At 51.8% G+C, this 26744-nt stretch overlaps 2 protein-coding genes across 6 annotated transcripts in view; both read right to left on the reverse strand.

Annotated features, from left to right (window-relative positions):
- Nucleotides 1–20254, reverse strand: part of TRPV3 (transient receptor potential cation channel subfamily V member 3) — a 35760-nt gene extending 15506 nt beyond the window's left edge. The window contains exons 1-8 of one of the 2 annotated variants that reach the window (XM_055318975.1): nt 20099–20253; nt 17451–17571; nt 10724–10828; nt 10478–10564; nt 9594–9748; nt 8728–8904; nt 4379–4519; nt 2003–2283 (exon numbers count right to left, since the gene is read on the reverse strand). In XM_055318975.1, the coding sequence (XP_055174950.1) occupies nt 2003–2283; nt 4379–4519; nt 8728–8904; nt 9594–9748; nt 10478–10564; nt 10724–10828; nt 17451–17569 (1065 nt within the window). In that variant the 5' untranslated portion in view covers nt 17570–17571; nt 20099–20253. Of the gene's footprint in view, nt 1–2002; nt 2284–4378; nt 4520–8727; nt 8905–9593; nt 9749–10477; nt 10565–10723; nt 10829–17450; nt 17572–20098 lie in introns of both variants that reach the window. The other variant, XM_055318976.1, reaches the window with a different exon arrangement.
- A 4298-nt stretch (nt 20255–24552) lies between these two features.
- TRPV1 (transient receptor potential cation channel subfamily V member 1) overlaps nt 24553–26744 on the reverse strand; it is a 31477-nt gene continuing 29285 nt past the window's right edge. For 3 of the 4 annotated variants that reach the window (XM_055317967.1, XM_055317975.1, XM_055317986.1), the window contains one exon: nt 24553–25452. In XM_055317967.1, coding sequence (XP_055173942.1) covers nt 25280–25452 — 173 coding nt within the window. In that variant the 3' untranslated portion in view covers nt 24553–25279. The remainder of the gene's footprint in view (nt 25453–26744) is intronic. The other variant, XR_008663465.1, reaches the window with a different exon arrangement.

Genomic DNA, 26744 nt, shown 5'->3' on the forward strand with positions numbered 1-26744 from the left:
ACATCATCTGTAGAATGGGTGTGAACCTCACTGCTCTGCCCAATTCACCAGGAACTGAGAATACAAGGGACAAAATGTGTGGAGGCCCTCGGCAGGACACGGAAAGCTACACAACCAGCTCCTAGACCCTTGTACTTGTTGAGGACCCCATTGAGCAAAGAAGCTGGGAACTGACGGGTTTGAGAAATAATTTCTGTTTGACCTGGATGTGAGAAGAAACTAGAAGTTTTTCCAGCTTCCCTACCCCAGCCTCAGTCAAGACCATTCTAGCTGAGGCTCACCGTGGGCCAGACAGGGAGTGATATGAGATGCCAGCCTGGCAGAGAGACCTGAGAAACCCCCTCTCCAGGTAGTGATCCTCAAGCCCTGCCGCACAGTAGAGTCACCAAGGGACACACAGCAACCCCACACCACCCACTAATTCAGTCCAAATCTCTGCAGGGGGCACCCAGATATCTGTATTTTGTAAAGTTCCCTGGGCAGTTCCAAAGTGCAGGGAGGGTAGAGAGCCACTGCCCCCCAGCTCACTGCTTTCCAAAACTGGGGCCAGGGCTTCCTGGGGCACCAACCCAAGGCCCAGGAAGAGGGTCCTGTTGGGGAGAACAGTGTCAGAGCCCCGATCTCCCACAACCCCGTGGTGTTCCAATCTCATCTCCTATGGGATCCTTGGTCCTCAGAATCCAGGCAGAGAGCTCCCAGACACAGGGCAGGTCTCCCCACCCTAAGCCTCAGCCTTGGAGAGCCCCAAGGAACAGGATCTGTGTCTTCAGCACCTCTGCACCCTGCCCTCCCACCATAGTGGCCAACTTGGACAGCGTCCAGAAAGGTTTTCCAAAAAACACTGACTAAAGAAGAGAAGGGGCCAAGAATGTGGGAGTCACTTCCCCAGGACTGATCCCAGGGGAGCACATTATCCTCTAGAGAATCAAAGGGTCATGGGGCCATGCTCCATGCAGGCAGAGGACATGCCACAGCAGCTAGTAGGAAGCTCCACTCTCAACCCTAATCTGACTCTCCTCCAAGCCCCCCACAAACCGTGTCCCCAGGGGTGACTGGAGATGGTGTGCAGGGTGGGAAGACACACAAGTCCTCCTCTGTCAAAGCCAATCTCCAACCCTTCCTTCCCCCACAAGAGAATGAAAAGGTCCCTTGTGGGCCCCAGCCCTGACCACTGGGACTGGACCCAAGGCCCTCAGGGTACCCGCCTCCCTGTCAGCTGCCCTCAGGCTGGCACAGCTGTGACAGCTCAACAGCCCCTGCACCCACCCAGTCCTCCCAGAGCCTCCCAGCAGCCTCAGTCCCCTCCCAGCGCTTGGACACATGGAGGCTAAAAAAGCAAGCTTCTCTGAGCCTTGTCCGCAGGCCCACCTGAGTCCTGACCTTGATCTCAGACCAAGCCGTGACTCCAGGCACCAATAGAGATGGGAGCTCACCCCCACTCATGTCTTCGCAGAGGTCAAGCCCTGGGTTCCTTAGCCACACCCCACAGAGCACAAAGGGCCACAAACAAGCACACCCTCTGCTGGGGACTTGGCTGAGTCTCAACAGCCAGACAGGGGTCTCTCCAGATTCAGGCCACCCCCTGGCTCTGGGTCCAGAGCAGCCGTTCTGGGACTCCTGTCCTCCTGAGAGACCAAAGGCCCAAGGGTCAGGCATAGCCCCAGCCTGGGTGCCTAGCACACAGGAATCCTCAGCCACAAACATGTGAGGTACTGTGTCACCATGGCCTTAAAACGCCCCTCCCCGACCCCAGCGGGGAACTCCAGAGCAGGGGACAGAAACACAGGGTGTTAGCCACTGAAGCCCAGAGGGAGGGCCCTTCCATGCTGCCTCTCTGAGTGGCCACTCAGAACAAACCCACCTCAGGTCATAGAAACACTTCCAGACCTGAGGTTGAGACCCTACCCAGGCCAAGATGTAATCCGTGGGGTCCCCAGAAAGGCCCAAGAGCCAGCAGAGTGGCAGTGGGCCTCCCTGCCCTCCCCCAGCTCCCGGGCCCCACCTCGGCCTTGCCCATCTTGGCGGCCAGCTGCAGCGGCGTGAGCCCATCGTTGTTGTGCATGGTCTCCAGCTCCCAGGTTCCGCTCCTCAGCAGGATCATGTCGTACATGCGCTTAACAAAGTCGTTCTGCGTCTTGAAGTCCTCGGCCACCGTCACCAGTGCGTGTAAGATGTTGTTTCCCCGCGAGTCCTGCGAGGTGATGTCCGTCTGCTCGTTCTCCATCAGCAGCTGCACGATCTCGGGCTGGTTGGTGCACGCTGCCAGGGCCAGCGGAGTCTCGCCTGGGGACCGGGGAGCACTGCAGCTTAGTTCCCTCCTGGCCCACCCCCGGGGTCCCCAAGCCCTAGGACTGAAGCCTGTGTGCCCCGTGGGACTGACCCCTGAGGCTCCCTGTACTTCTCCCCATGTCCCCCTTGTGTGGGGAGAGCAGGGAAACTAAAGCTGGATCACTGCCGTAAGCCCCTAACTGGTCTCCCTCCTACCACCCCGGCCCTGCATCAGTATCCCCAGCACAGCAGCCAGACTGACCCTATTAAAACAGAAGACTCCCCTCACCATACTAAAAGCCCAGGTGCCAACAAATGCCCACAAGGCCCTATATGCTTGGACGCCATCTCCTCTCCTACCCCCACTCACTCCTCTCTGGTCTCAGTGGCCTCCTTCCTTTTCCTAGAACATACCAGGCATTTTCTGACCTCGGGGCCTTTGCAAAGGCTTTTCTCTCTGTTTATAGTGCTGTTTCTCAGGGTCTGCTTTGTTCATCCCCACGCCTCCTCCAAGTCTTTGCTCAAATGTCACCTTTTCAATGAGTCACCCTAACTGCACTATTTGAAATTGAAATCTACCTCCTTCCTACCCTGGAACTCCCTCTTCCCCTGGCTTATTTTTTATTTCTTCAATAGCACTTACCATTTTCTAACATATTACAAATGTGTTCTTATTTATTATGTTTATTACATAGTGTTCTTATTTATTGCCTTGTGTTATATAGTGTCCTTATTTATTATGTTTATTATTGATACTTTTCCTCTAGTCTACCTCAGTCCCATGAGGGTAGGTAGTCTTCATTTTGTTCACTGATGTATTTCCAACACCTAGAACAGTGCCTGGTGTATATAGTAAGTGATCAATAAATGTTTGTTAAGAAAAGATAAGGCAGGGATCCCCGGGTGGCTCAGCAGTTTAGCGCCTGCCTCCAGCCCGGGCCATGATCCTGGAGACCCAGGATCGAATCCCGCATCAGACTCCCTGTATTGAGCCTGCTTCTCCCTCTGCCTGTGTCTCTGCCTCTCTCTCTCTCTCTGTGTCTCTCATGAATAAATAAATAAAAATCTTAAAAAAAAAGAAAAGAAAAAAGAAAGAAAAAAGAAAAGAAAAAAAAGAAAAGAAAAGAAAGAAAGAAAAGAAAAGAAAAGAAAAGAAAAGAAAAGAAAGAAAAGAAAGAAAAGAAAGAAAGAAAAGAAAAGAAAGGCAGATGACTCATCGGTGGTCACACAGCTAGCCGAGGAAGGAACCAGGCCTGGACAGCAGGTCTCCTTCTGCTCCCCTTCCAATTTCCCTCGGGTTCCCATTCTTCAGCCCACCTGTCACATTTCCCAAACACTGGCTCCAACAGGGGCTGATGCCAGACCCTGGACAGACAGGATAAGACCCTGACCTCATGGCTGCTCAGACCCAGCTGATCCTGCTGATTAAAAGCAACCACCCAGAGGAGAAGACAGGTCAGTGGCTGTCAGTCCAGGGCTGGAGTGGGAAAAGGGGCCGACAAAGTTGTGGGGGCAAGTTTCGGGTGTAATGGAACTATTGATACCCTGTCCTAATCATGGTGGTGGTTGCACAGGCCTGTGCTTTTGTGGAGCTGAACAGAACTGTCCATTAAAACGGGAATTTCACTGTCTCTAAATTACACATCTTTTTTTCACCCAGAGCATCCTGACCCCTACTGCTTTTGGACTGCCTGGCTTGTCAGTCAGAGGATTTTGCTCTCATACATGTTAGCGCATTTTAGTGGTCCTGGGGGGCACGGGGCAGAGGCCCAGCTGGCAGCTCCTAACCGCCCTGGGCAAGTCCTCTCCCCGCCAGAGGCTCTGTCCTCCCCTGTGACACAGGGCTTTCTCCCTGCTGTGTCGCCTGCTGCTCCCTGGCCAGGGTTGCTCAGGGGCCCGCCTGTGCACCCTCTCCGACCGGCAGCTGACACCCCAGAACCAGCTCCCCCAACCTCCCAGCCTCTCTGGTCTGCCCTGGAGGCCCAGTTAGAAGGCTCCGGCCTTGCGCGCCCCCTCTCCACCACCCCCCAGTCTCCCCACCCCACACCCCCGTCCGGGGGCTGGCTGGGCCTCGGACTCCTGCCGCAGGCGGGGTGGGGGGGACACCCACCGAAGTAGAAGCCTTCGTGCTGGTACTTGGGGTTGAAGAAGACCCCCCTGGCGTGGGCATTGACGTCGGCGCCGGCGGCGATGAGCAGCGCGGTGAGGTCCCCCTGCCGCCGCTCGATGGCGATGTTCAGCGCCGTCTGCCCTGCGAACGGGGGTGGGGGGGCGGAGGGGGCGCTCAGTGGCTGGGCTCCGGGTGACTACCCGCTCTGGACCCTTGTCCCTCCCGCCTCCATGCGCTCCGCAGAGCCTCAGCGAAATGCTAGCTGCCTGCCCCGCGCCCCGCGCCCCCAGCTCCGCGCCCGCACCCCGCTCCCGGCTCCGGCTCCCGGGCCAGGGCGGGGCACGCGGGGGAGCTCTGCGTCTTCCCCAGGGAGGCTCACAGTCTCACTGGGATTTAGGAGCTGTGGTCCTGGGAGGCGCGAGGGCTGCGGTACCCAGAGGGCAGGAGCTCCTAACACAGCCGCAGGGGAACAGGGTGATGGTTCCCAGAGCGGCCTCTAAGCCGAGACCGCTGGAGTTTGGCAAGGCTAGTGGGGCTGGCTGAGGCCTCATAATTCAGGCGAGGAGGTCAGAACTTCCTCCTCCGTGCCATGGGAAGTCACAAGGCACTGAAGCAGGCAAGTGACATGACCAGGGTTTTGGGTTTTGGACATGTGTATTTTCTGATCACCCTGGATGCAAAGCTGGAGGATGCATTCGAATGAGCCCGGACTTGGAAGGAACTGTAGCTCCAGTGGGGAAAGATGGTGAGGCCCAAAGGCGCTTAGGAGAAAGACCTCAGAATGGCCTGTGGGGAGGGGAGAGAGGGGATGACTGTCTTAAGAGACAGGAGAATGGTGCCCGGAGACAGCGGAGGAACAGAACCAGGGAGAAGCAGCAGGAAGGGGCTGGAGGGACAATGACCTAGTTGGGGGAGCCTGTGGAATCTCCAGATGGAAAGGACCAGAAAGCTGGAGGAGGGGAAGAGTCTCAGAATGTCCCACTAGAAACAGCATTTTCCAAAGAGCTGCTGCCACACCATACACAAAAATAAAGTCCTGGTGGATTAAAGAAGTAGGCATTTTATTTAAAAACTGAAAATTCATTTATAACTAGCCTTTTGGTAGGGGAGAACTTCTTAAGCAAAATCCAAAATGCAGAAACAACCACAAAGAAAAAACCAACATGTTTGCTTACAAAAAAAAAAAAAAGAAGAAGAAGAAAAGAAAGAAAGAAAGAAAGAAAGAAAGAAAGAAAGAAAGAAAGAAAGAAAACTTTCTGTATTCCAAAAGACATCTTATAGAAAGTTAAAAGGCAAGTGATGGGGAAGGGTTGAGACAGTAGTTTTTTTAAAGTTCCTGATATGCTGACCCCTTACAAATCAATAGACAAGCAGCTTAAAAGAAAACTGAGAAAAAATTAACAAGCACCTTACAGAGAAGAAAATACACATGGCCAATAAAGAAAGCAAAACATATTTGAAATCACTGTTTTTTTTTTCTTTTTTTTTTTTTAATTTATTTATTTATGATAGTCACACAGAGAGAGAGAGAGAGAGAGGCAGAGACACAGGCAGAGGGAGAAGCAGGCTCCATGCACCGGGAGCCCGATATGGGATTCGATCCCGGGTCTCCAGGATCGCGCCCTGAGCCAAAGGCAGGCGCCAAACCGCTGCGCCACTCAGGGATCCCTGAAATCACTGTTGATCAAGAAAATCAGAATCTAACAAGTTAACATTTCTCCACTTTTCACTGACTAGATTGGCAAAAGGCAAAAACAAAAAGGAATAATTACCAGCATTAGTGAAAGGTGAGGGAATGAGTGAATAAGTACTTTGTATTTTGGGGAGAAGAAATTAGCATCTTTTGGAGGCAACTTTGACCATTATTATAAATTTTAACGTTCATACCCTTGAACCCGGAAAATACAATTCAAAGTATTTTCCTAAAACATGTGTGCACTGAGCACAGGGTCACAGGCAAGAATGTGTACTGGGATATTGTCATAGTGAAAAATTGGGAAACATCCAACTGTCAACAGGGGAATAGGGAAATTAGCTACAGGATAGCCACAGTCAGACTAAGCAAGTAGAAAAGAAGCATACTTACATATTCTGGGATGAGGAGGCATCTAAGGCATACAGTTTTTTTTAAAAAATGGCAAGTTGTAGAACAATGAAAACAGATAAATACTATTCTATGTTAAATAGGTGCATGGGTAAATGAAACTATTTCTATGGACACATATATACATGCATAAAAAGCCCTAGGAAAATCCTCAAAGTCTACACACCATAATAATTTCCAGAGAGGAGAGTGGAAAACAGGCAAAGGGAAGGCACATGATGTGATGAGCAGAGTGTTATACTATATGTTAACAAATTGAATTTAAATAAAAAATTTTAAAAGCAGCAAAGAAAGAAGACAGGCAAGGGTTTTTTTTTTAACTTAATTAAAATATTGGAATGTTTTACAATGAAACTCTGTTCATGTGTTATTTATATAATTAAAAATAAATTGTTATGTTTAATCTTGATGATGGATGTATAATTCATTATATTAATTGCAAATGTATGTTTAAAATTTTTAATGATAAATTTTTAACTGAATAAATTGGTTTTAAAAAGGCAGATTTCTGAAGCCTCTAATAAAGTGCTAAAAATAATATTTTAAAAGTTGTTTTTGGATCCTCTTAGCAGCACAGGGAGGAAACATTAGCCTCTGCCAGATGGAGGAGCTAAGACCCAGAAAGGCAGAGTTACATGCCCAAAATGAGGAAAATGTTCCCCTGATGATACTGGAGCCCCTCAGCCTCAGGCAGCAGGAAGCACCCACCCAGGACACTGAAAGGAAGGGACCAGCAGGTGCCATCAGAGGGAAGACTGGGGGGTTAGTTTCTAGAAAGACAAATAAATGGCTCCTCCCACCAGGCTGAGAGAGAGTAAGTGCTCACAGCCCCCAACAAGCCCACTAGCAAAAGACAAAGTCATGAAAGAAGGAAGGGATAAGGGGCGACTAAGAAGGGAGAAAAGTAAAGAGTTGCAGTCAGGACAGCAAATCCTTAATAGTAATCTTCATTTATTCACTCATTCAAAAAACATTTATTAAGGACCTCTTATGTGTGACCCCAAGTCCCAGGGAATTCACTATGGGTAAGATAGGCTCCATCCCTGGCCTCAAGGGGAACATGCTGCCAGAAAGGGGTGTTAAGTCCCTGTATACGGACAAGAAGAAAGGAGGTTCAGAATGGGACTGAAAAGGGAGAGGAATTAAGGCAGGCAAGCTTGATGCACTGGCCTAAACCTCCCTGGCTAAGGACTAGTATCAACTCCCTCATGATGGACTGAGAACGTCATACGTAGCTCATCCAGTTTTTCTCTCCACTTTGGCTACCAGGGAGCTCACTGTGCGGTTCAGCACTCACTTGTAGCCATCTTCCCTGGATTCCCTCTCTTCTAATCAACAGTGCTGAGTTTTCACAATCCTTTACTTTTTCTCATCTATAATGAAAACCCTTGTGAAAGTCTGCTGTTTAAATAAATTTTAAAAAAACTAAAATGACTTTCTCCTATGAGAAAAGTTGAGAGCTCACGCTAAATGGTTCCTCTGCAAAGAGCAATGTTTCGTGCCCCCTGGTATGTCAGCAAGATAACATCCCAACATCCCCAAACCCATCATTTTTCCACCTCATTAGAACCCAACAGGATGCTTACTGAGTCCCAAAACTCCAGTGAGGATGAGGATGCCCCGTATGATTATTCAGCACAGATTTGCTGAACAGGAAAACACAATCCCACGTTTGGTCTCCTGCCCCCTCTCTAGTCCATTTAAGAGAGAAACCACAGAATCAAGACCCCAGTGAGTCGGTTAGTAAGAATGATGATGGTGATACCAGCAACTGCTGAGTGTTGGCCTTGCCCAGATGTCTGGCACCATCTCTGGCCTTCTGCCCACTGCCCCATATCCCACCGGCATCCCCATATTGGGCTTCTGCCCGTGCCCTGCTCCTGGCCTCTGCTCGAAGGTTACCTCCCTGCTGGCCCACTTGCCGTTGCCCATCCCCAGTCACTCTATCACATGACCATCTTGTATTTTCTTATCATAACATTTTCCTCTAGTTACTTTATCCTGAGCAGTGGCCTCTATCTGTCTCGTTCCCCATGCACCCCAGTGCCAAAAAACAGGGCCCAACATGTGCTCAGGGCTCCAAACTCTCTGCAGAGCAAAGGATGGAAGCGAGGAGTGCCTGCTGTGTGGTGCTGAGGCATGCTCTGCGCTTGGTGCTGCTTGGTGCTCGGGCCTGCAGGACAGCGGGGAGGCTCCCCACCCCAGAAGTCTCTGTCCGCACAGCGCCCCCTCATAGGCAGCATACCTTCATAGGCCTCCTCGGTGTAGGCGGCATTGACGAACCGGTCCAGGATGTCGTTCTCCTCGGCGAAAGCCAGCAGAATCCTCACAATCTCCTTGGTTTTGGTGTTGATGTTTAACAAGGCCTTCATCAGGCAGGTCTTCCCCGTGTCAGAGGCCGTTAGCTTGTGCATGAGGAAGTCTGCAGGCAGGGTCGTGGGGTGAGCCGCACCAGGGGCCCTGGCTGCCCCTGGCCCTTCCCGCCCGAGGTGGGGAGGCCAGGGTGTGCGGGGTGCAGCCTCAGACCTCCAGACCCTGGTCCATGCCTTGGCCTCCTGGGGCCTGTGCTACCTCCTCTCCTTCCCCCTGAGGGCCTTATCTGAGGCTCTGCCTCCTGCATTGTCTCTCCTGTGGGGTGCAGTCTCACCCACCGCATGCCTTCCCACTGTCCACCTCACTGCTGACACCCTGAAACCTCCAACTGGCCTCCTCCTCCTGGGAGCTGACAAATAAAGCTTATCACTTCCCTCACAAGCTACTTCCCAGTCCCTGAGATAGCTTGGGCCCCACCTTCCAGCACATCACCAATGACATGATTGTGCCTCCCTTTCTCTCACTCCGCTTGTCCTTTATTCTGGCCATTTCCACTGCTGAAGAGCTGGTCACCTCCCCCCGCTCGGCTGTGGCGGCCCCCACTCTGCCTGAATAGCACCCTTCTCCCGCCCTCCATGCAGCAGCCAGACCATGACCTTCACCTGTCCAAGCCCTCCCATGGCTCCCTATTGCCTTCAGAGGCAGGCTCGAAGTCCACAGCCCGGCCTTCTGGGCTTCTGCATGCCCCCCTCATTGGCTGTTGTGAGGAAAGGCTGACAGCAGGAGCCAGGCACTGACCAGCCACATCCAGGCCACGACGCCGCTTGCAAAGCTCCTGCAGCTCCACCAGCAGCTCCAGCAGCTCCCCCACGCAGCCCTCTGACACCGCTGCAAAGATGCGCTTCTTCAGCCGCTTCTTTTTTCGCCTCTGCTCTTCCTTGGCCACGTTTGCACTGAGGCCAGAATGTATTTCCAATTCACCACACAGGTACCACCAACCTACTGTGTCCCCGCCCCACAGCAGAGCCCTGTGCCTGCGCAGAGCCACACTGGCCTTTAGCACCTCCCCGGCCTGTCACAATGCCCCAAACCCCCTCTGTTAGTGCTGGGGCCCTGGGATCTGCGTTGCCCTCTGCAGGCTTCCCTCCTAATCTAAACGTGATCACATTTTTTCAAAATATATATTTGGATACACATAGTAGAGATGATTAGGAAGGACAATTAATAGCGATTACCTTAAAAAGTATGAGATTAGGGGAAGGAAAATCTCACTTTTATCTTTTGTGGTGTTTAAATTTTTAAAAATCTCTCTCCCTGCCCCCACACTCCAAACAGACAACCATGACAAGTGCATATTTTTGTGTGTATTCTTATAAAAGTCACATGATGTTTCATGGTTTATATGCATATATTTTTAATATGAGATTGTGTTCCAGTTCTTGTTCTGCTGTGTACTGTCATTGGAATGTTTTATAATGAATGGGTAATACTTTTTATAGTTTATAAAATGTAATACTCCCTCCTCCACCGCAAAAACCTTCTTACACACCATAGCCATGGACGCAGGCATTTGTCCCATCCCCCTGGCATGGAAGCTTCCTTGCCTTTCCTGGGTCCTGATGCCCATGCCTCTGATGCCCACCTGGTGGACACAGTGGGAGGAAGGGAAGGGCCAGGCTCACCTGGGACTGTTGGGATTGGACGGAGTCTCTGTTACATCATCCTGGGGAGACTGTGGTGAATCCATGTCATCGCAGTTACCAGAGAGGCTGGAGGATGGGGAAAGGAAGAGAGAGAGACGAGTTTCAAACTGGCCCATGAGAACATGTCACAACCAGGCCTGGCCACCTGGCCCAGGGTGAGTCACTGCCTGCCCTGGAGCTGAGGGCTGGGCTGGGATGGGGGCAGCCGGGGAGGCCAGTACTCACCACTGACGGATGTTGGAGTCCATAGGCTTGGAGAAGATGGGGGGAGAGGTCTTGGAGACAGTGGGGTTGGGATCGAACCCCTCTATCTCCAGGAAGAAGTGTGCACTGTGGGGACACCCAAGCAAGGTCATTAGAACTGGCACAGGGACCATCCGCCTGCATGCCCTGCAGCCCTACTGCTGAGAGTGCCCCACCACCCGGAACACTTGCTCGTGGCCTGCTCCACGCTAAACTCTGTCCCTCATGGCCTCACTTGACCCCCACAGCAGCCCTTTGGGATGGGTACCGTTCCAATCACCCACACTTTGGGTGGGCATGCGGAGGCTCTGAGGTCAAGCACCTTGCCCAAGCTCACACAGCAAGTAGGTGGTAGAGCCTGGATTCAAAGCTGGGTCTTGGTGACTCTTGTCACTAAGTAGATGAGTAGAGGCCCAGGGTCTCTGTCGGGATGGCCTAACATCTGAGAGGGACTTTCCTGTCCGCAGGTGCCTCCAGGTGCGGAGGACTCACCAGAGATGGGGGACATGGCAACCAGAGCTACAAATCCCCCCATCATCCCCACACTGCCCTTCCAGCCTCAAGTCTGAAGAAGAGCCCTTCCAGGGCTGCCATCTACAAGGGCCTTTCCTGACTGCCAGGGCACATTCAACCCCCTTTGATCATCTCTTATCTTGTTGGCACAGAAAACAGTCAGATCTAGAGCAGTGAGGGGGTATGAAAGTTCAGGGGACAGGAAATGCCTTGTCAAGAAGGAAAACCCAGGAAACCACTTTGGACAGTGGATGTGAGGGAAGTAGAGGGCACACTTTCCCCCAGGGCGGCAAAAGACCTGGGCCTGTGACCTGACAAAGCCCCAGGGAAGCAGACAGACTCAGTGCCCAATGAGAGGCAAGATACACCCCGAGATATGACTTCCCAACCAGACACAGCCTGGCCTCACCTTCAGATACGCCCACAAACACAGACACACGTGTTCTCAGAACCCACTATTACACACTCAGAGAAAAGCCTTCCCAAGACAACCAGGATGACGAGCATCAGGATGAGGGTCAGTTGTGGCAATACCCCCACCCGGTGATGGCTGCATCATACCTGCTGGCTCTGTGACCTGGCCTGGATGGTGGCCTCCTGACCAGTTGGTCTCTCTCCTAAGTGCCTTTGCTGCCTACCTCCTTCCCAGGCCCAGAAAGATCAACAAGCCCCCTCCCTTTATCACAACACCATGGAAGAGGTCCCAAAGTACAATCCCAGCCATATCAAGTTCAGAAGAAAGCGCAGCAGGGAAGGGATTGTGGCCCCATTCTATCAATGAGACAACTAAGGCCACTGTCACCATCCCCCCAAGGATAGAAGTCAACTTTCTCAGAGAACCTGACTCTTGATTCTGGCTCACAATTTACATGACTATCCATGCTGCTCTCCCCTCAGCCCTCTGGATCTTCTTCCAGCCAAACCAGCTCTAGGGATTAGCTGCAGGTGGAGACTGTCCAACATAGCCACTTCACAGGATGGGGCAGTCATGAGGGTGTCCCGGGTCTTGCCTGGGGAATCCCTCTCCTCTCCTCCAGGTACAGACAAGCGTAGGAGACTCAGAACAAATCCTGAACTGAAGCATAAATGGGGAGGGGGACAGGGTTGGTTGGCACATTGGCCTTCACCCTCCTGTCTTCTGCTCATCAAGAGCAACCTTCTGAAATGACCTAAAATCAAATCCTTCCAAAAGAGAAGTAAACCCCTGACTAGGAGCCCAAAACCTGGATTCTAGTCTGGCTCTGCCTCTGCCTCCTGTGTAACACCAGGATAGAAAGTGGTTGGGCCAGATAACCCTGGAATCTGGAGCCAGGACAGCTCTAAAATCATCTACAAATGGACTGTGCAGCTAAAGTGGGCATCAGAGGTCATCTGGTCTGATCACCACTCCCAACATCCCTGAAGTGCCCCAGAAATGCCACCTTAAAGCTGTCCCTGCTTCATGAGAAAATGCTCCGCATCACTCGGCATCAGGGAAATACAAATCAAAACCATAATGAGATACCACCTCACACCAGTGAGAATGGGGAAAATTAACAAGGCAGGAAACAACAAATGTTGGAGAGGATGCGGAGAAAAGGGAACCCTCTTACACTGTTGGTGGGAATGTGAACTGGTGCAGCCACTCTGGAAAACTGTGTGGAGGTTCCTCAAAGAATTAAAAATAGACCTGCCCTACGACCCAGCAATTGCACTGTTAGGGATTTACCCCAAAGATTCAGATGCAATGAAACGCCAGGACACCAGCACCCCGATGTTTCTAGCAGCAATGTCCACAATAGCCAAACTGTGGAGGGAGCCTCGGTGTCCATCGAAGGATGAATGAATAAAGAAGATGTGGTTTATGTGTACAGTGGAATATTACTCAGCCATTAGAAACGACAAATACCCACCATCTGCTTCGACGTGGATGGAACTGGAGGGTATTATGCTGAGTAAAATAAGTCAATCGGAGAAGGACAAACATTATATGGTCTTATTCATCTGGAGAATATAAAAATTAGTGAAAGGGAATAAAGGGAAAGGAGAGAAAATGAGTGAAAATATCAGTGAGGGAGACAGAACATGAGAGACATCTAACTCTGGGAAATGAACAAGGGGTAGTGGAAGGGGAGGTGGGCAGGGGGTTGGGGTGACTGGGTGATGGGCACTGAGGGGGGCACTTGGCAGGATGAGCACTGGGTGTCATGCTATATGTTGGCAAATTAAACTCCAATAAAAAAAAGTAAAATAAAAAGCTGTCCCTGCTTGTCTGGGTATCTACTTAACAAATATTGAGCACCTACTGTGTACCAGGCACTGTTCTAGAAGATGGGGATTAAATGGTGTACCAATGGGCAAAAATCTCTTTGAAGAGCTACTGTTCCAGTTAATTGGTCAGAACTGGCCCCAAGGATTGGACTAGGGCATAGCACTATGAGGCCATTGCTTTTCCTGCTCCAGAAAACACTGACCTTCAGCTGTAAGATTCTCAACAGGATGAACTACACTTGCGTTGTCCTTAATTCTCTAGAACCTAACAGTTGTTCGACACTCAGAAGACTTAACTAAACAGAAGAGTAGAACATGGATAGGTAATGTGTGAAAGATAAATGAGAGAAAGGATAAAATAGCTGGTTAGATATATGGACAGATGAGTTGGATGGATGAATAAGATGGATAGATAGATGGATGGGTACATGGATGCAGGATACATGGAAGGATAGATGGATGGACACATAGGTATATGGAAGGATGGATGGGTGGATGCCATGGATGGCGAAAGAATGAATAGTTCGATGGGCAGATTGGCGGATAGATGGAGAGTCTGGTGGACTGGACCAATAAGCAGAGAGACCAACACAAACGTCAAGTGACTCCTGTTGGGCTCCCAGTTGCCCAAAGCTCTCAATCTCTTTTTCTCCATCCTGCATAACAAGCTGAGGAAAGGTCCTTTGCCTCTCCTCCAACTCCTCTCCTTCTCAGGGCCTCCTCCCAGAGTCCAAAGGGTGGGCCTCCAGGATGGACCCAGAAACCAGATCATGACAGCATCTATCCATTCCAGGCCTGGAAACCAAAGGGCCTGAGGAAGGGTAAGAAATATATCCTCATCTTATCATGAAGTGTCCTCTTTTGTGCTGAGGGACTGTGTTGAGCCACCAGGACACTTACTCATCAACTCACCCACTGTCTCTCATTGTCTCACCTGCTTCTACAATGATCCACCTACTTACTCAAAAACTACTAATATGCTCTGTGTAGGGAATGAGGGGAGCAGGGAAGGAAGAGATGACCCTTCCAGGGACCCGGTCCTCAGAGATTTGTGGCTTGAGAAGATCCCCCAAAGCAGAGAGAACAGCATGAGAAAAGCTTCCATGGCAGAAAGGCAAGGACTATGTCTGAGAATGTAAGTCTTCAGGGCCGGGAAGGAGATTGGTGAGAGCCAGGCTGGAAAGATCCCTGACTGTGAGCAAGGACCCAATTACTGGGACAGGGAGCTGCTAGACCACAAGGGCCCATCCCACACTTGCCCTATTTGCCTCTGCACATGCCACATCTCACCTGCCTCCATGACCGATGGTGAGGTTACCATGTGACATCCTGGCTTCTACTCTGCAGCATAGGCTGTTTGTTTATTCCTACTTTTCATCTGGACCAAAGGGCACCACAAGGGTGTTGTTAAATCAAGTGCACACACAGCTCTGCACCATCTCTCCTTCATTTCTGTCCCTGAAGATGATGAACTACCCCTAAGCATCCCCAACGGTGGGGAGGAGGCTGTGTGACCAACTACTTTGTCCCAAGAAATGCCCAAGTGCTCTGATCTCCAAAAGGCCAGCTCTTCCATGTCTCTCTCCCAGCGCATCACCCTGCCCAGGATCCAGTAAAGAGGCCACAGTGGTAGCTACTCATGATATATAGCATGAGGTATGTCCCTACCTAGACGTGGTGGTACCTTCCATCCCACCATTAGTCCAGATTTCCTTACTGGTCAGCCTGGCCTTCTTTATTTACATTGAATTTTTTCTTTTCCTTTTCTTTCTAGGCTGAGTCCTATACTCAGTTTTGAGGCAGATACTCAAACCCTCAGGGCACAGGAAGAAGTAGGCACGTGAGGGTCCTCAAAAAGCCCTTGGGAAGAAGACGGTGCTACTGCTTCATGAGACAAAGGTCACACCTCATACCCAGGCCCTTGGCTGTGTGAGGCCACAGGTAAAGCTGAGTCTGGAGCTAAGTTTGTGAACAGAGATAGGCTCAAGAAAAGGCAGCTTGACTGTGGGAAGATCCTGGCATTTTCCTGAAACCATGTCCACAATCCTGCCCTGAGGTCCAAAATTCCCCTAGGAATGTAAGAAGGTGGGGGAAGGGAAAGAGAGGCAAGAGGGTGGTGTTTGGTTAGCTCAGGGATAGGTCTGTCCTTACCCAGTCAAGCCCACCCAGACCTAGGCTGCCCCCATGGCCCTGCCAATACCTGTCTGAACTTCATGTCTGCTCAGTTTTCTCTCCTGCACTCCAGGATCGACCTATCCCTGGATGTCCCTTGGGTACTTCTCAACCAACATTCACTCCTGAACTCAGCTTGTCTCTCCTCATCTTGTTTCTTCTCCTCTGATGTCCTCATGTCACAGATGGCCCCATCATCCCTTCAGGTCCTCTCACCAAATGAGGGGGTGTCTCTTGGTTCTTTTCCCTCATTTCTCATAGTTGATCCTGCAGACCCTACGATTCTGATAACTTTCTGACCTGATCCTCTCTTCTCCATCCCTGATCACCCAGGTTCAGACCTCCCCACCTGTCACTCAGGCTTCCCAAGAGCCTCCGGTCATCTCCTTGCTCCCAGCTTCCCTTCCAATCCATCATTCACACAGATTACCCAGAGTATCTTTTCCAAAATACAAATTTCACCATGCCCTCCCTCTCACACAGAATCCCCACTGCCCTCAGGTTTGTTCAAACTCTTTAACCAACCCCCAAGCCCCAGCCCCAGTGGGACTCATATTCTCCATGATTCCTCCACCCACCCAGCACTCCAGTTATGCTGATCCTCACTGATCCCTGCCCCAGCCTCTGTCTGGGATGTTCTCTTCTTCCTCTCCACCTGCGATCACCCATTCTAAACCACCTTACCTGGGAAGTACTCTGAGACTGCCCCCAGGGTTGGAATGACCCACCTCTTCTCAGACCCCATCCCACCCAGTTGCCAGGACACTTCCACATTCTTCTGGGTGCCCTTCTCACCAGGCTGTGAGCAGGGATGGGCATTCTTTTTCTCTGTGTCTCAGTCTCCCCATTCTGGGTGCCAGTGCACAGAAAACCTCAGCAATTATTACTCAAAACAACAGACAGGAGGGCTAGCACCTATCTCACCTCTGGCCCAAGAGGGGCCTGGGATGGGGCCAGAGTAGGCCAGACAAATGAGCCAACTACACTTGGGGGGGGGGTCCCACCTGCGTCCAACAAAAGCACAGCTTGTAGTAGGGATGAGGATGCAGGCTTGAGGGCCTCAAATCTGCTGAGGGGCTGGGGCACTGCCACGGAGGCAGTTCAGGGGCCAGGGAGGACCCTGGAGAAGTCCTTTTCCCCGCATCCCCAGCTGGGAAGTAGTTGTAAGCGTCCCAGCCTTCCTCAGCTCCCAGGGGCCCAATAGCGACGATGATGATGAAGCTCCAAGTAACAAAAACACTATCAGCGTGTGCAGAGCACTGACTGTGCACCACACGGCGCGAGCCGACAATCCCAACAAATCGTCACCCCATGAGATGCCATTGCTGGTGTCCCCATCACATGGGTGATGTCAAAGAGCTTGAATAAGCTGGTTGGGCACACGGGACAGGAAAGCAGTTGGTGTCTTCACGTGGGGATCCAGGCTACCAAAAATCTCCATGCACCTCTTTGCTCCTTGTCTTGAGGACGGCTCCAGCAATCCCTTGCCTCACCCTGAAGCCTTTCTGAATGTCACTGCTTCCATGCCTCTGACCCCTCCAGGAAGGCCTCCCTGATCATTGCCATTGCACTGACTTCCCCGGCTCAACACCCCCACCCCCCAAGTATGCAGGGCTATTTCCCCACCTTCCCCCCATTTATACCTAACTGGGCACCAGGTCACCACAGATGACACTGAGAGTCTGGTGTCGACCCCAGGCAAGGGCTCCCTGAGGCTGGGCACCAGAATCCCTCCTGTGCCTCCACCACACAGGCCCAAGCCTGCCAGTCATACCTCTTCTTGGTAGGGGTGATCTCTGCTGGCCTCTTCTCCTGCAGGATGGCAGGGTTCCCACTGGGGACGGCAGCTCTTCTGCCCATGAGGGGCACCATCTCCTTGGGGTGGGCATTCATGGCTGGAACACAATCACAGCATAGATGCTCAAGTTGAGTGGGCCTGAAGGTCCTCAGGGGCCTTCAGACCCCCATGTGGCACCATGTGACCCCTGCTCATACCCACTGGATGAGGAGCTCACTACCTTCCCAGGCTGCCAACTCTTCCCAGAGACAGGGAGACTATCCCCTCGATTTCTCCTGCTCCTCGCTCTAGCACTTTTGCTCCTGTGCACCCTTGGAGAGCCCAACAGAGCCTCCAGGTAGAGACTGCCATGCCCATGCCATCTCCACCCACCAATCTTCAGGTGGACTCCCAAGAATTAGCTCTGCTTTTCAATGTCTCTATCAGATTTTGTGTTCAGCGATGTCCTCGTCAGAACAGAACTATCACCTCCTTTGCTCTAGACACTATGCTGCTAGTAATACAGCCTCCAGCCTCTTTGTCTCATCTACCCAGAGCTGAGTACAACCAGTCTTGTGGCTATCTGTCCATTAGACTCCCTTCTCACGCAAAGGGAGCAGCTGAGCCCCTTCCACAGAGACAGAGGAGACAGCCCCTCAGTCCTGACTTGCTTTACTGATGCTCAGTAAGGACTGGACCCCGTGCTAGGCTCAGAGGGATGTGCTGGGGAGAGGGATTGACGTGTCTTTGGAGAACTCTAAGGGGATCTTAGAGGTTTCTGTATAAAGGAAGGCCAATCCAGGCAGAGGGGACAACCTAAGCAGAGACGAGGAGTCAAGAAAGTTAGCAAATGGCAAGAAGCTGGTGTGGCTGCGGAGTCTGGGGGGTTCCTGGGGCCCACTGGCACTGAGAGGCTCCAAAGCAACTGGAGCCATGCTGTGAGGGCCTGGACCCCAGCGAGGAGCTCTAGCTGGTCCTAAGGGCCACAGGGCATGGGAGGGCCCTGGGTTACACAGGAGACAGCAAGTTAGAGATAGCAGACCACATGGGGGATGAAGGAGGCTAGATCATGGAGCTAGGAGAAGGCCGCTGTGTGGGCATTGGCATGAGGAAGGCAGGGCTGACTGTGTGGGATGAAGTGGACAGGGCAACATCTCGTGCAGACAGGAGGTGACTCTGTAGTTCATGGGGGGCCTTTCTGACTTTGAACAGCCCTCAGAAAACTCCCTCAGGGCCATCAGGTCACGGGCCAGATTTCTTTCTTTCTCTCTCTTTTTTTAAGATTTATTTATATTCATGAGAGACATGGAGAGAGGCAGAGACACAGGCAGAGGGAGAAGCAGAATCCATACAGGGAGCCCAATGTGGGACTCGATCCCAGGACCCTGGGATCACAACCTGAGCTGAAGGCAGATGCTCAACTGCTGAACCACCCAGGCGTCCCCCAGATTTCTGTATGAAGAGCCCAGCGAGGTGGGTAGAACTGGGGCCTCTGGTCATCCTGGCCCAAATAGGAAAGCTTCCTGGAAAGAGCGTCCAGAGCAGTTTGTCATCAGACTGCAGAGAAGTTTGGAAATGGGGCAGCTGCCCTCCCCCAGTAAGCAGCCTGGGGAGAGGAGGAGTTGTCCAGGGGAAGGCTGTGGCCTTGGAGTGCAGGGACCTTGAGGCAGAGACCTCTGGAGAGGAGCCCTGAGGCCAGACAGGTGAAGTGTCCTACCGAGGGACAATCATGAGGATTTAGGGCTCTGACTCTATCTGCAGTCACAGGTGAAGATGGCTGGCCTTCACCACCTTCCTCAGCCCCAAGTGGCCTGTGGATAGATTGGCCTAAGGGGCTGAGCTAACCAAGAGTGAAGAAGAGGGTGGAGGGCGTGTCTCCTTCCCTCCCTGTGCCTCTGTTTTCCCTTCTGATAAATGAGCTGAAAGGATCCCAAGGACCCTACAGCTCTCACCTATGTCAGCCAACTGCTCCATCCCCCATGAATTGGGGAGTCCCGGGGAGCTGGGGCAGGAGAGGGTCAAGAGAACTCAGGGCTGGAGCTATAATTAGCGGTGATAATTAGCTCCCTGAGTCACCCCACAAACCCTGCCTTCTCACCTGTGGGACTCTCTCGCTGCCTTGCCCTCCCTCTCTCAGGGATTGGGCTTCCTCACCCTGGCCTCCCAAGCCCTGATACTGGCTGAAATGGCCTTTCTTGGAAGACCGACCAGGCCTGGGGGCTACAGGGAGCCCCTGAAGCTCTGGCTCAGCACCTGTGAGGTGCCTGGGCCTTGTCCCTCTCAAGCTCTAGGCTACCTCTGTCTCATCCTGAAACCCCCTCACACTCCTCCCCTGGAGAGCCACATCCTAGGGCCTGCTACTGGAAACAAGAGCCCCTCCTTTCCCCCTTGGTGACTGTGAGCCCTTCCCCCTTGCCCAAGATCTCCAAACTCAGGCAAGTTTCCTGGGTTCATCAGAACCTGTGCTCTGGCACATTCCCAGGGCCAAAATCTCACACTCCCCTTTGTTTCTCCTGCTAGAGATCCAGGCTTCTTCCCCACTCCTCCCCCAAGGCCCATCAGCAGAGCGCAGATACTTAGGTCCCCACTCTACGGTCTCCTAGGACCTTGGAAAGTTCTGGCTGCCAGGCGTGGTGAGAACTCACCTGGCAAGGTCCAGGCAGTGGTGGCTGCCTTTGCTCTGAGATCACCGCATGTCCTGGGTCCAAGGACCCCCGGAGGGACTGTGGCTGAGGCGGCGGGAGGCACTCATCATAGGCAGAGAGATGGCTGAAATGAGGCGTCGGAGGCAGAACTGGCTGGGCCACCTGCCCTAGGCACGAGGCAGGCCACACCCACCAGCCATAGCTGCAGCGCCTGCCCACCCACATGCCCTGCCTGAGTCACCCCCACACCCACAGGGCAGCCCAGCCTAGGAGACAGCAGGAGAGGCAGCAGGTGCCAAGGCCAAAGTTTTGGTCCCAACTCTTCTCTCTTGTATTTGATGCTTCCCATCACGGGCCCCAGTTTCCCAGCTGGGAAATTGGAATTACAATACCTACATCACAAGGATGCCGTGAAGAGTCAAAGAGGTCATGCTGGTGGGAGAGCCTAATGAGTGGTCGAGTGCTCTGCCCAGAGCCTTAGGAGGAAAGGCCACAGCTGAGCACCAGCCTGGTTGATCCCAAGGTCCCAAGACTTGGTGATCTGTCCTTCAATGTCTGGGATCAGATCCTTTTAGAGACAAAGGAAGTCCCCATTCAAAGCTTACCACCAGAAATTACACACTTCCGACCTTGGTGACAGACAGCCTTTCTGGCTGTCTTTCTGGCTATATGACCTTGAGCAAGTCTTTTCACCCATTTCCTGTCTGTGAAATGTGCATAATAAATCTACCTTGCAGAATTACTTAAGAAAACTCATAGGAAGGACTTGAACAAAGACCAGAGTACAGAAAGAACTCAATAAACAGTGACAGTTATTAATTCTTCCTAGTTTTATCATCCCAGTCCATTCTCCAAGCAAACACCTGGGCCACCTGTCTCCAGGTCAGACTTCCCCACAGATGGGGAGGATTCTGTGCCCTCCCTCCTCACCCAGCTGTGGCTGTGACAGAGGCAGGCAAGGCTGGGTAGCCCTGACTGTCTCTTGTCACTCAGGAATTGCACACCTGTTCCCTCCGGCAGGACAGGACAGGACAGGACAGGACAGGGAGGTAGCAGGAAGTCTTGCTGAGAGGGATGGCACCTATGACTGATGAGGCAGGGATTTCCCCAACTGCCATCTCTCATCCCATCCCTCATCACCACAACCTGCCAGGCCTGGGGAGAAGCAAGAGGCAGGCTCAGGCTTCTGCCTGTGGGGCAGCTGGACCTGTGGCCAGTAAGGGACAGGAAACCTGGTTTCAGGACCAACAGGCTTTATTATTTTTTTTAAAGATTTTATGTATTTATTCATGAGAGAGAGAAAGAGAAAGAGGCAGAGACACAGGCAGAGGGAGAAGCAGGCTCCATGCGGGGAGCCAGATGTGGGACTCAATCCTGGGACCCTAGGATCACATCCTGAGCTGAGGGTGGACGCTCAACCGCTGAGCCACCCAGGCATCCCAGGGCCAATAGGCTTTCATGTGGGTGAAGTAGGGGCTACTTTTGCAATTTTATATCAAGGGGTCCAGGAGTTCCCACAAACATCGCCTGGAACTCCTTCACGAAAGACTGACCTTGGATCAATCATAGTCTTCCCCCTAACAATTAATTTCCCCTTCTGACTCAGCTCCTTGTCCTTCTTGGCTGGCTTCTTGCTGCCTCAGAACCCTAGGGATGAGACTATTGCCACATTTCAGTGTTTACATTTTGCCTGGTGTTAGCACTTTTTATCAAAGTGCTCAGGCTGGAACTGCTCTAAAGGCCCCTGACCTCTACCCACAGGCACCTGCTGTGCCCAGCAAGGAGTAAGAGGAGCCCCCTCTGCTGTGCCTGAGGCAGGGAAGCAAGGGCCAGCGTAGGATTCAGAACTGGAGAAAGGGGTCTCTTAGGAAAACTGTGGGCCACACAGGACACAGGCTCAGGCGGGAACCATGACCCCCCAAGTGAGTGGTAAGGACAAAAAGGGCTCAGGCCACTGAGGTGGAAGGATATCCCCCCCCACGGGGGAAGCGAGGGATGGGCCGAGGGAAGGGAGAGCCTTTGGGCTGGACTTGGGCTGAGGGAGGACAGTGTGCGCACTGAGTGGAGAGGCAGGAGCGGGCCTGGGAGGCGAGAGATCCGGGCACGTTCGAGGAGTGGTGCCGAACATTGTTGGCAGGGGTCAGACAGGAACTGCAGGTTGGGCCCCAAGCCACTGAGTCAGACCTGACCCTTTCATCACAGGAGCCTACACTGGTCCAGCCTCACGGGGCACACAGTCCTCTGGAAGATGCTGCCACCCACCTGCTCAGGCAGGGGACCGACCCCGCTGAACGGAGGCATCAGGCATCCGCCTGGGCTCGAACCAAAGGCAACATTCCAGGCCGTGGAAACCCTGGCTGCACTCGCCAGGGGCTACAGGAGAAGCTGATTCCCGCCCCCCCCCCCCATGTTGGGGACCCACACAGCACAGTGGCAGGAGCAGGGAGCCTGGAGTCTGGTCTTCTCCTCCCAAGCCTGGAACCCCTTCGAAGCCTGCATCGCCCACTCAGCCGTGACCGCCACATGGGTGACTTTGGAGTCACAGCTGCATCAATGCCCAGATACCCAGAAGGACCAACAAACTGCCCCCCGCAATCTGGCTTCTCATTCCCAGGAGCAGCCAAGGGCCATGCTCTGCCCACCCTCCACTGAGGACTTCAACTCCTTCCATGACAGCGCTCTGAACAAGTAGAGCCAAATAAAAACCAACAGTGACAGAAGGGACCTTTTAAATGGGCTTTGTGTGCAGAGCAAAGCCCCCGAAGGCAGATGCAGCCCAGCCCAGGTGGGATGTGGCAGTGAGAGGGAAAGGGCAGCCGCTGGGTATTCCCGCCCCAACCCCAACCCTGCTTCCTGGAAGCCTGGATTTTAGACAGCCCCTAGACATCTGCCAACATACCCTATCTGGACCCCCATCTCACCAGACTGGGGTCAGGGTCTGTCCACCCTGGACTGTAAAACACCCAACAGAGGACATACCAGGCAGGGGTCAAGCACACTTTCACCTCCTCCCTGCACCTTCCAAGCCCTGCAGGCAGCTGGTCCTGCTGGCAGGTGCATAAGCTCTCCCTCCAAGAAAGAGGAGGAAGAGAAGTGGTCTCTGTAGGGTGAGTGCACACAGGGATGGGCCGACCCCTTGACCTGCCTAGGGAATGCCCCAACTTGGTGCAGTGAACAAGGAGGAAGGACTGGGAGCCAGGCATAGCTCCATCCATAGCCTCTCGCCTGGCAGATCCACCCTGACAGTGGTCAGGAGAGGCTCTGTCTGCATCCTGGCATCCTCCCCATCGGGGATGATGGCTTGTGGCTCATCCTGCCTCCAGGTGATGGAGGGAAGGACATGAGGAGAGAGAGAGAGAAATAAAGATTCAGTGACAGATAAAAGGGCAAAGAACAGGCTACTTACATGTGTGACCTTCTTTAAACAACCCAGGTTTACACAAAAGGTTATGATCATCATTCATTTTATTTTTTTTTTTAAATTCTTTTTTTTTTTTAAATTTTTATTTATTTATGATAGTCACACATAGAGAGAGAGAGAGAGAGAGAGAGAGAGAGAGAGAGAGGCAGAGACACAGGCAGAGGGAGAAGCAGGCTCCATGCACCCGGAGCCCGACGTGGGACTCGATCCCGGGTCTCCAGGATCGCGCCCTGGGCCGGCGGCAGGCGCCAAACCGCTGCGCCACCCAGGGATCCCCTCATCATTCATTTTAGAAAAGAACATCCACAACACTAAGGAGAGCACTTGATGGAATGAGTACTGGGTGTTATACTATATGTTGGAAAGTTGAATTTAAATTAAAAATAGGGCAGCCTGGGTGGCACAGCGGTTTAAGCGCTGCCTTCAACCTGGGGTGTGATCCTGGAGACCCGGGATGGAGTCCCACATCTGGCTCCCTGCATGGAGCCTGCTTCTCCCTCTGCCGGTCTCTGCCTGCCTCTCTCTCTCTCTCTCTCTCTCTGTGTGTGTGTGTGTGTGTGTGTGAGTGTCTCTCTCATGAATAAATGAAATCTTTAAAAAAAAAATTAAAAGAACACCCACAAGATTCCTTCCAGCTCTAAGTAAGTTTGAAGGTTGACCCAATTTGAAGAAACTTGCAAATATCTGACATCTACATGACCCTTTTGGAAGAGGGCCTATAGGAAAAGGGAGGGCCCACAACAGGAAGCAAAAGCCCTCGTGTCTCTGTTTCCCAAGGAGGGACTGGCATGTCCCAGCCCATTTTTCTGCCAGATAGCTTGGCACCATGGTTAAGTTCCAGGCTTTAGAGTCAGACTGTCTGGGGTCAGACCCAGGCAACGGTTTTTATTGGCTGTGTAACCTTACTAACTATCCTAGACTCAGTAGTATATACACACACACAGATCACAGAGTCCACTAGCTATGCTAGCCCAATGACTGGCACAAAGTTCACACTTATTATGATACTTATATATTTATTTATTTACTTACTTACTCATTTATTTGATGGATGACAGGTGGGATGGAGGTAGAAGTATGTACCACTACAGGGGAGTGGGACTATGGTCACTACAAATGGAAGATCATTAAAAAATTCTTGCCACATGCTTTTGAGACATGGTTCTGTACTTTTATCTGAACAGCAATAGAGTTAATGTTTTTGGAACTGTGAAGTATCACACAGAAGGAAGAAGTCACTCTGGAAAAACCTGATTCTGGCAGAGCAGGAATAGGGCCAGCCTCCCCCACCTTCTCTGACAAATAAATGACATCACCCCCAGACCACTCTGTTCAGGGGAGGTAATTAAACACAATACAGAGAACAGCTTCAACATTTTACATCAAAGGACATGCTTTGTTCTAAGAAGTGTTTTCCTGGGCCTCATTTGCTTTTACTCAGTAAAATAAAGCAGGGGTATCACATATGTCCACACAAAGGTTCATCATTCATGATACTTAACAAAGTCAGTAAAAAGATGAGAGCAAAATCCTTTCCTGGTGGGAGACTCACTTGCAGACAGTGGGGGGTATGAAGACTATCTCTTCCCATGCATCACCAATGCTTCACATAGCTTGTCCAGATCAGGCAAGGAAAGTGCCTAGGCAGGCACAGACCAGGCCAGGCTGCTGAGAGTGCCCTATTGTTCCCTACACAGCCCCTCGGCAGCAGTGGGATATTCTGAGGCCCAACAATGTTAAGAGAACCCTAGACAGGTCCCTCACTTCTCCCCTAAACCAACAGGATCCTTGAAGATCTCAGCATCTTCTGGTTTGAGGGACCCTGCAAAGTGCCTCAGATGAACTTCCTCCGGTTGGGCAGGGTGCCTTTCCCTTGTACTTGCATCTCTTAAAAGGGGAACCAGGGAAAAGTTCTTCCAGTTTCTTCCTGAAACTGAAGGGTAAAATACCATTACTGCCTTGGATGCAGCCAGCAGGAATAAACACTTATTTGTTGGCCTTACCAACTTGTTGGTCTCTTAAAAGGAGACCCAGACATGTTAGTGCTTCCTAAGGTACATGGAGAGGTGCCATTTCCTCTTCCCTTGCCTGCTTAAGGAGCCTCATCCACTCTGGAGGATCCTAAATGCTATTCCTTCACCTCACCCTGACTTGCAGGGGCCTCATGAGAATCTCTTGCTTGCCTATCTCAGTCTCCATTTCCCCCCTGCCCACATGGGAGGGAGAGTAGGGGCCCCCATGGTATCTTCACATCAGGTCAGCTGTAGGGTGATGAACACCAGACAAAGAATCAGGACTTGGGGACCAGGCCCCACCCGGGCATAGAAGATAGGGAACAATGCCAAGGAAACCATGGTGACACTAGGCCTTGTGGTATATAGATAGATAGATATAGATAGATAGATAGATAGATAGATAGATAGATAGATAGATAGAGATAGATATAGATATAGATACAGATATAGATATATTGGCTCTCATGTGTGGGCAAGGAACTCCCTAAGAGAACCCAGGTGTCACCCCCATGGCCATCTTCAGCTTCCCAGCCACCTAGGCAAAATGACAACCAAGAGGGAAAGCTGCACATGTTCTCCTCCCACTCCCAGAGTCCCGGTCAGCCAAGTCCTCTTTGGCTACACCAGGTCTAATCTCTCTGGAAAACCAGCTTAAATTTATACCTCTCACTCTCAGGCCATGATTCAGACTCCTCTGCTAGTATCTAACACTGACCATGTGTCAAATGCATCAGGAATATGGGAGACTGAGCCCATCATGACCACTCCAGCTGAATTCTCCCGGTCTTGGTGTTTGCCCCAGGCCTACAGGCTGACACTGGCCTGCCCCCAAACACAGTCTGATAGCAATTATCAACCGCCCAAGGAGGATCCGTTGAAGCAGGATTTCATGGGGATATGAGCCAGGCCTCTTAAAGACACAATCTTCTAACTGGCTCAGTGTTGGGGACACTCAGCCTCAGAGATTGCTAGGCTCAGCTCCAGCCCAAATGCCCTCAAAGGAGGCATGGGGCTCCCTGTGCCCACTTCCCACAATCCTGATGCCAAGATTCCCTTGAGTGCTCTGCCTAGCTTAGCTACTAACTGTTTCTTCCTTGGCCTGTCTCTCATGAATTCCTTCATTCTTTTTCAGTCATACACATGGTGTGGGTGGGAGAGTTCCTTGTTATCTGAATTATATGACTAGTCATTACTAAGGTGTCCACTGTTA

This window comes from Nyctereutes procyonoides, unplaced genomic scaffold (genome assembly GCF_905146905.1).
Source record: "Nyctereutes procyonoides isolate TBG_1078 unplaced genomic scaffold, NYPRO_anot_genome, whole genome shotgun sequence".
NCBI classification, from domain to species: domain Eukaryota; kingdom Metazoa; phylum Chordata; class Mammalia; order Carnivora; family Canidae; genus Nyctereutes; species Nyctereutes procyonoides.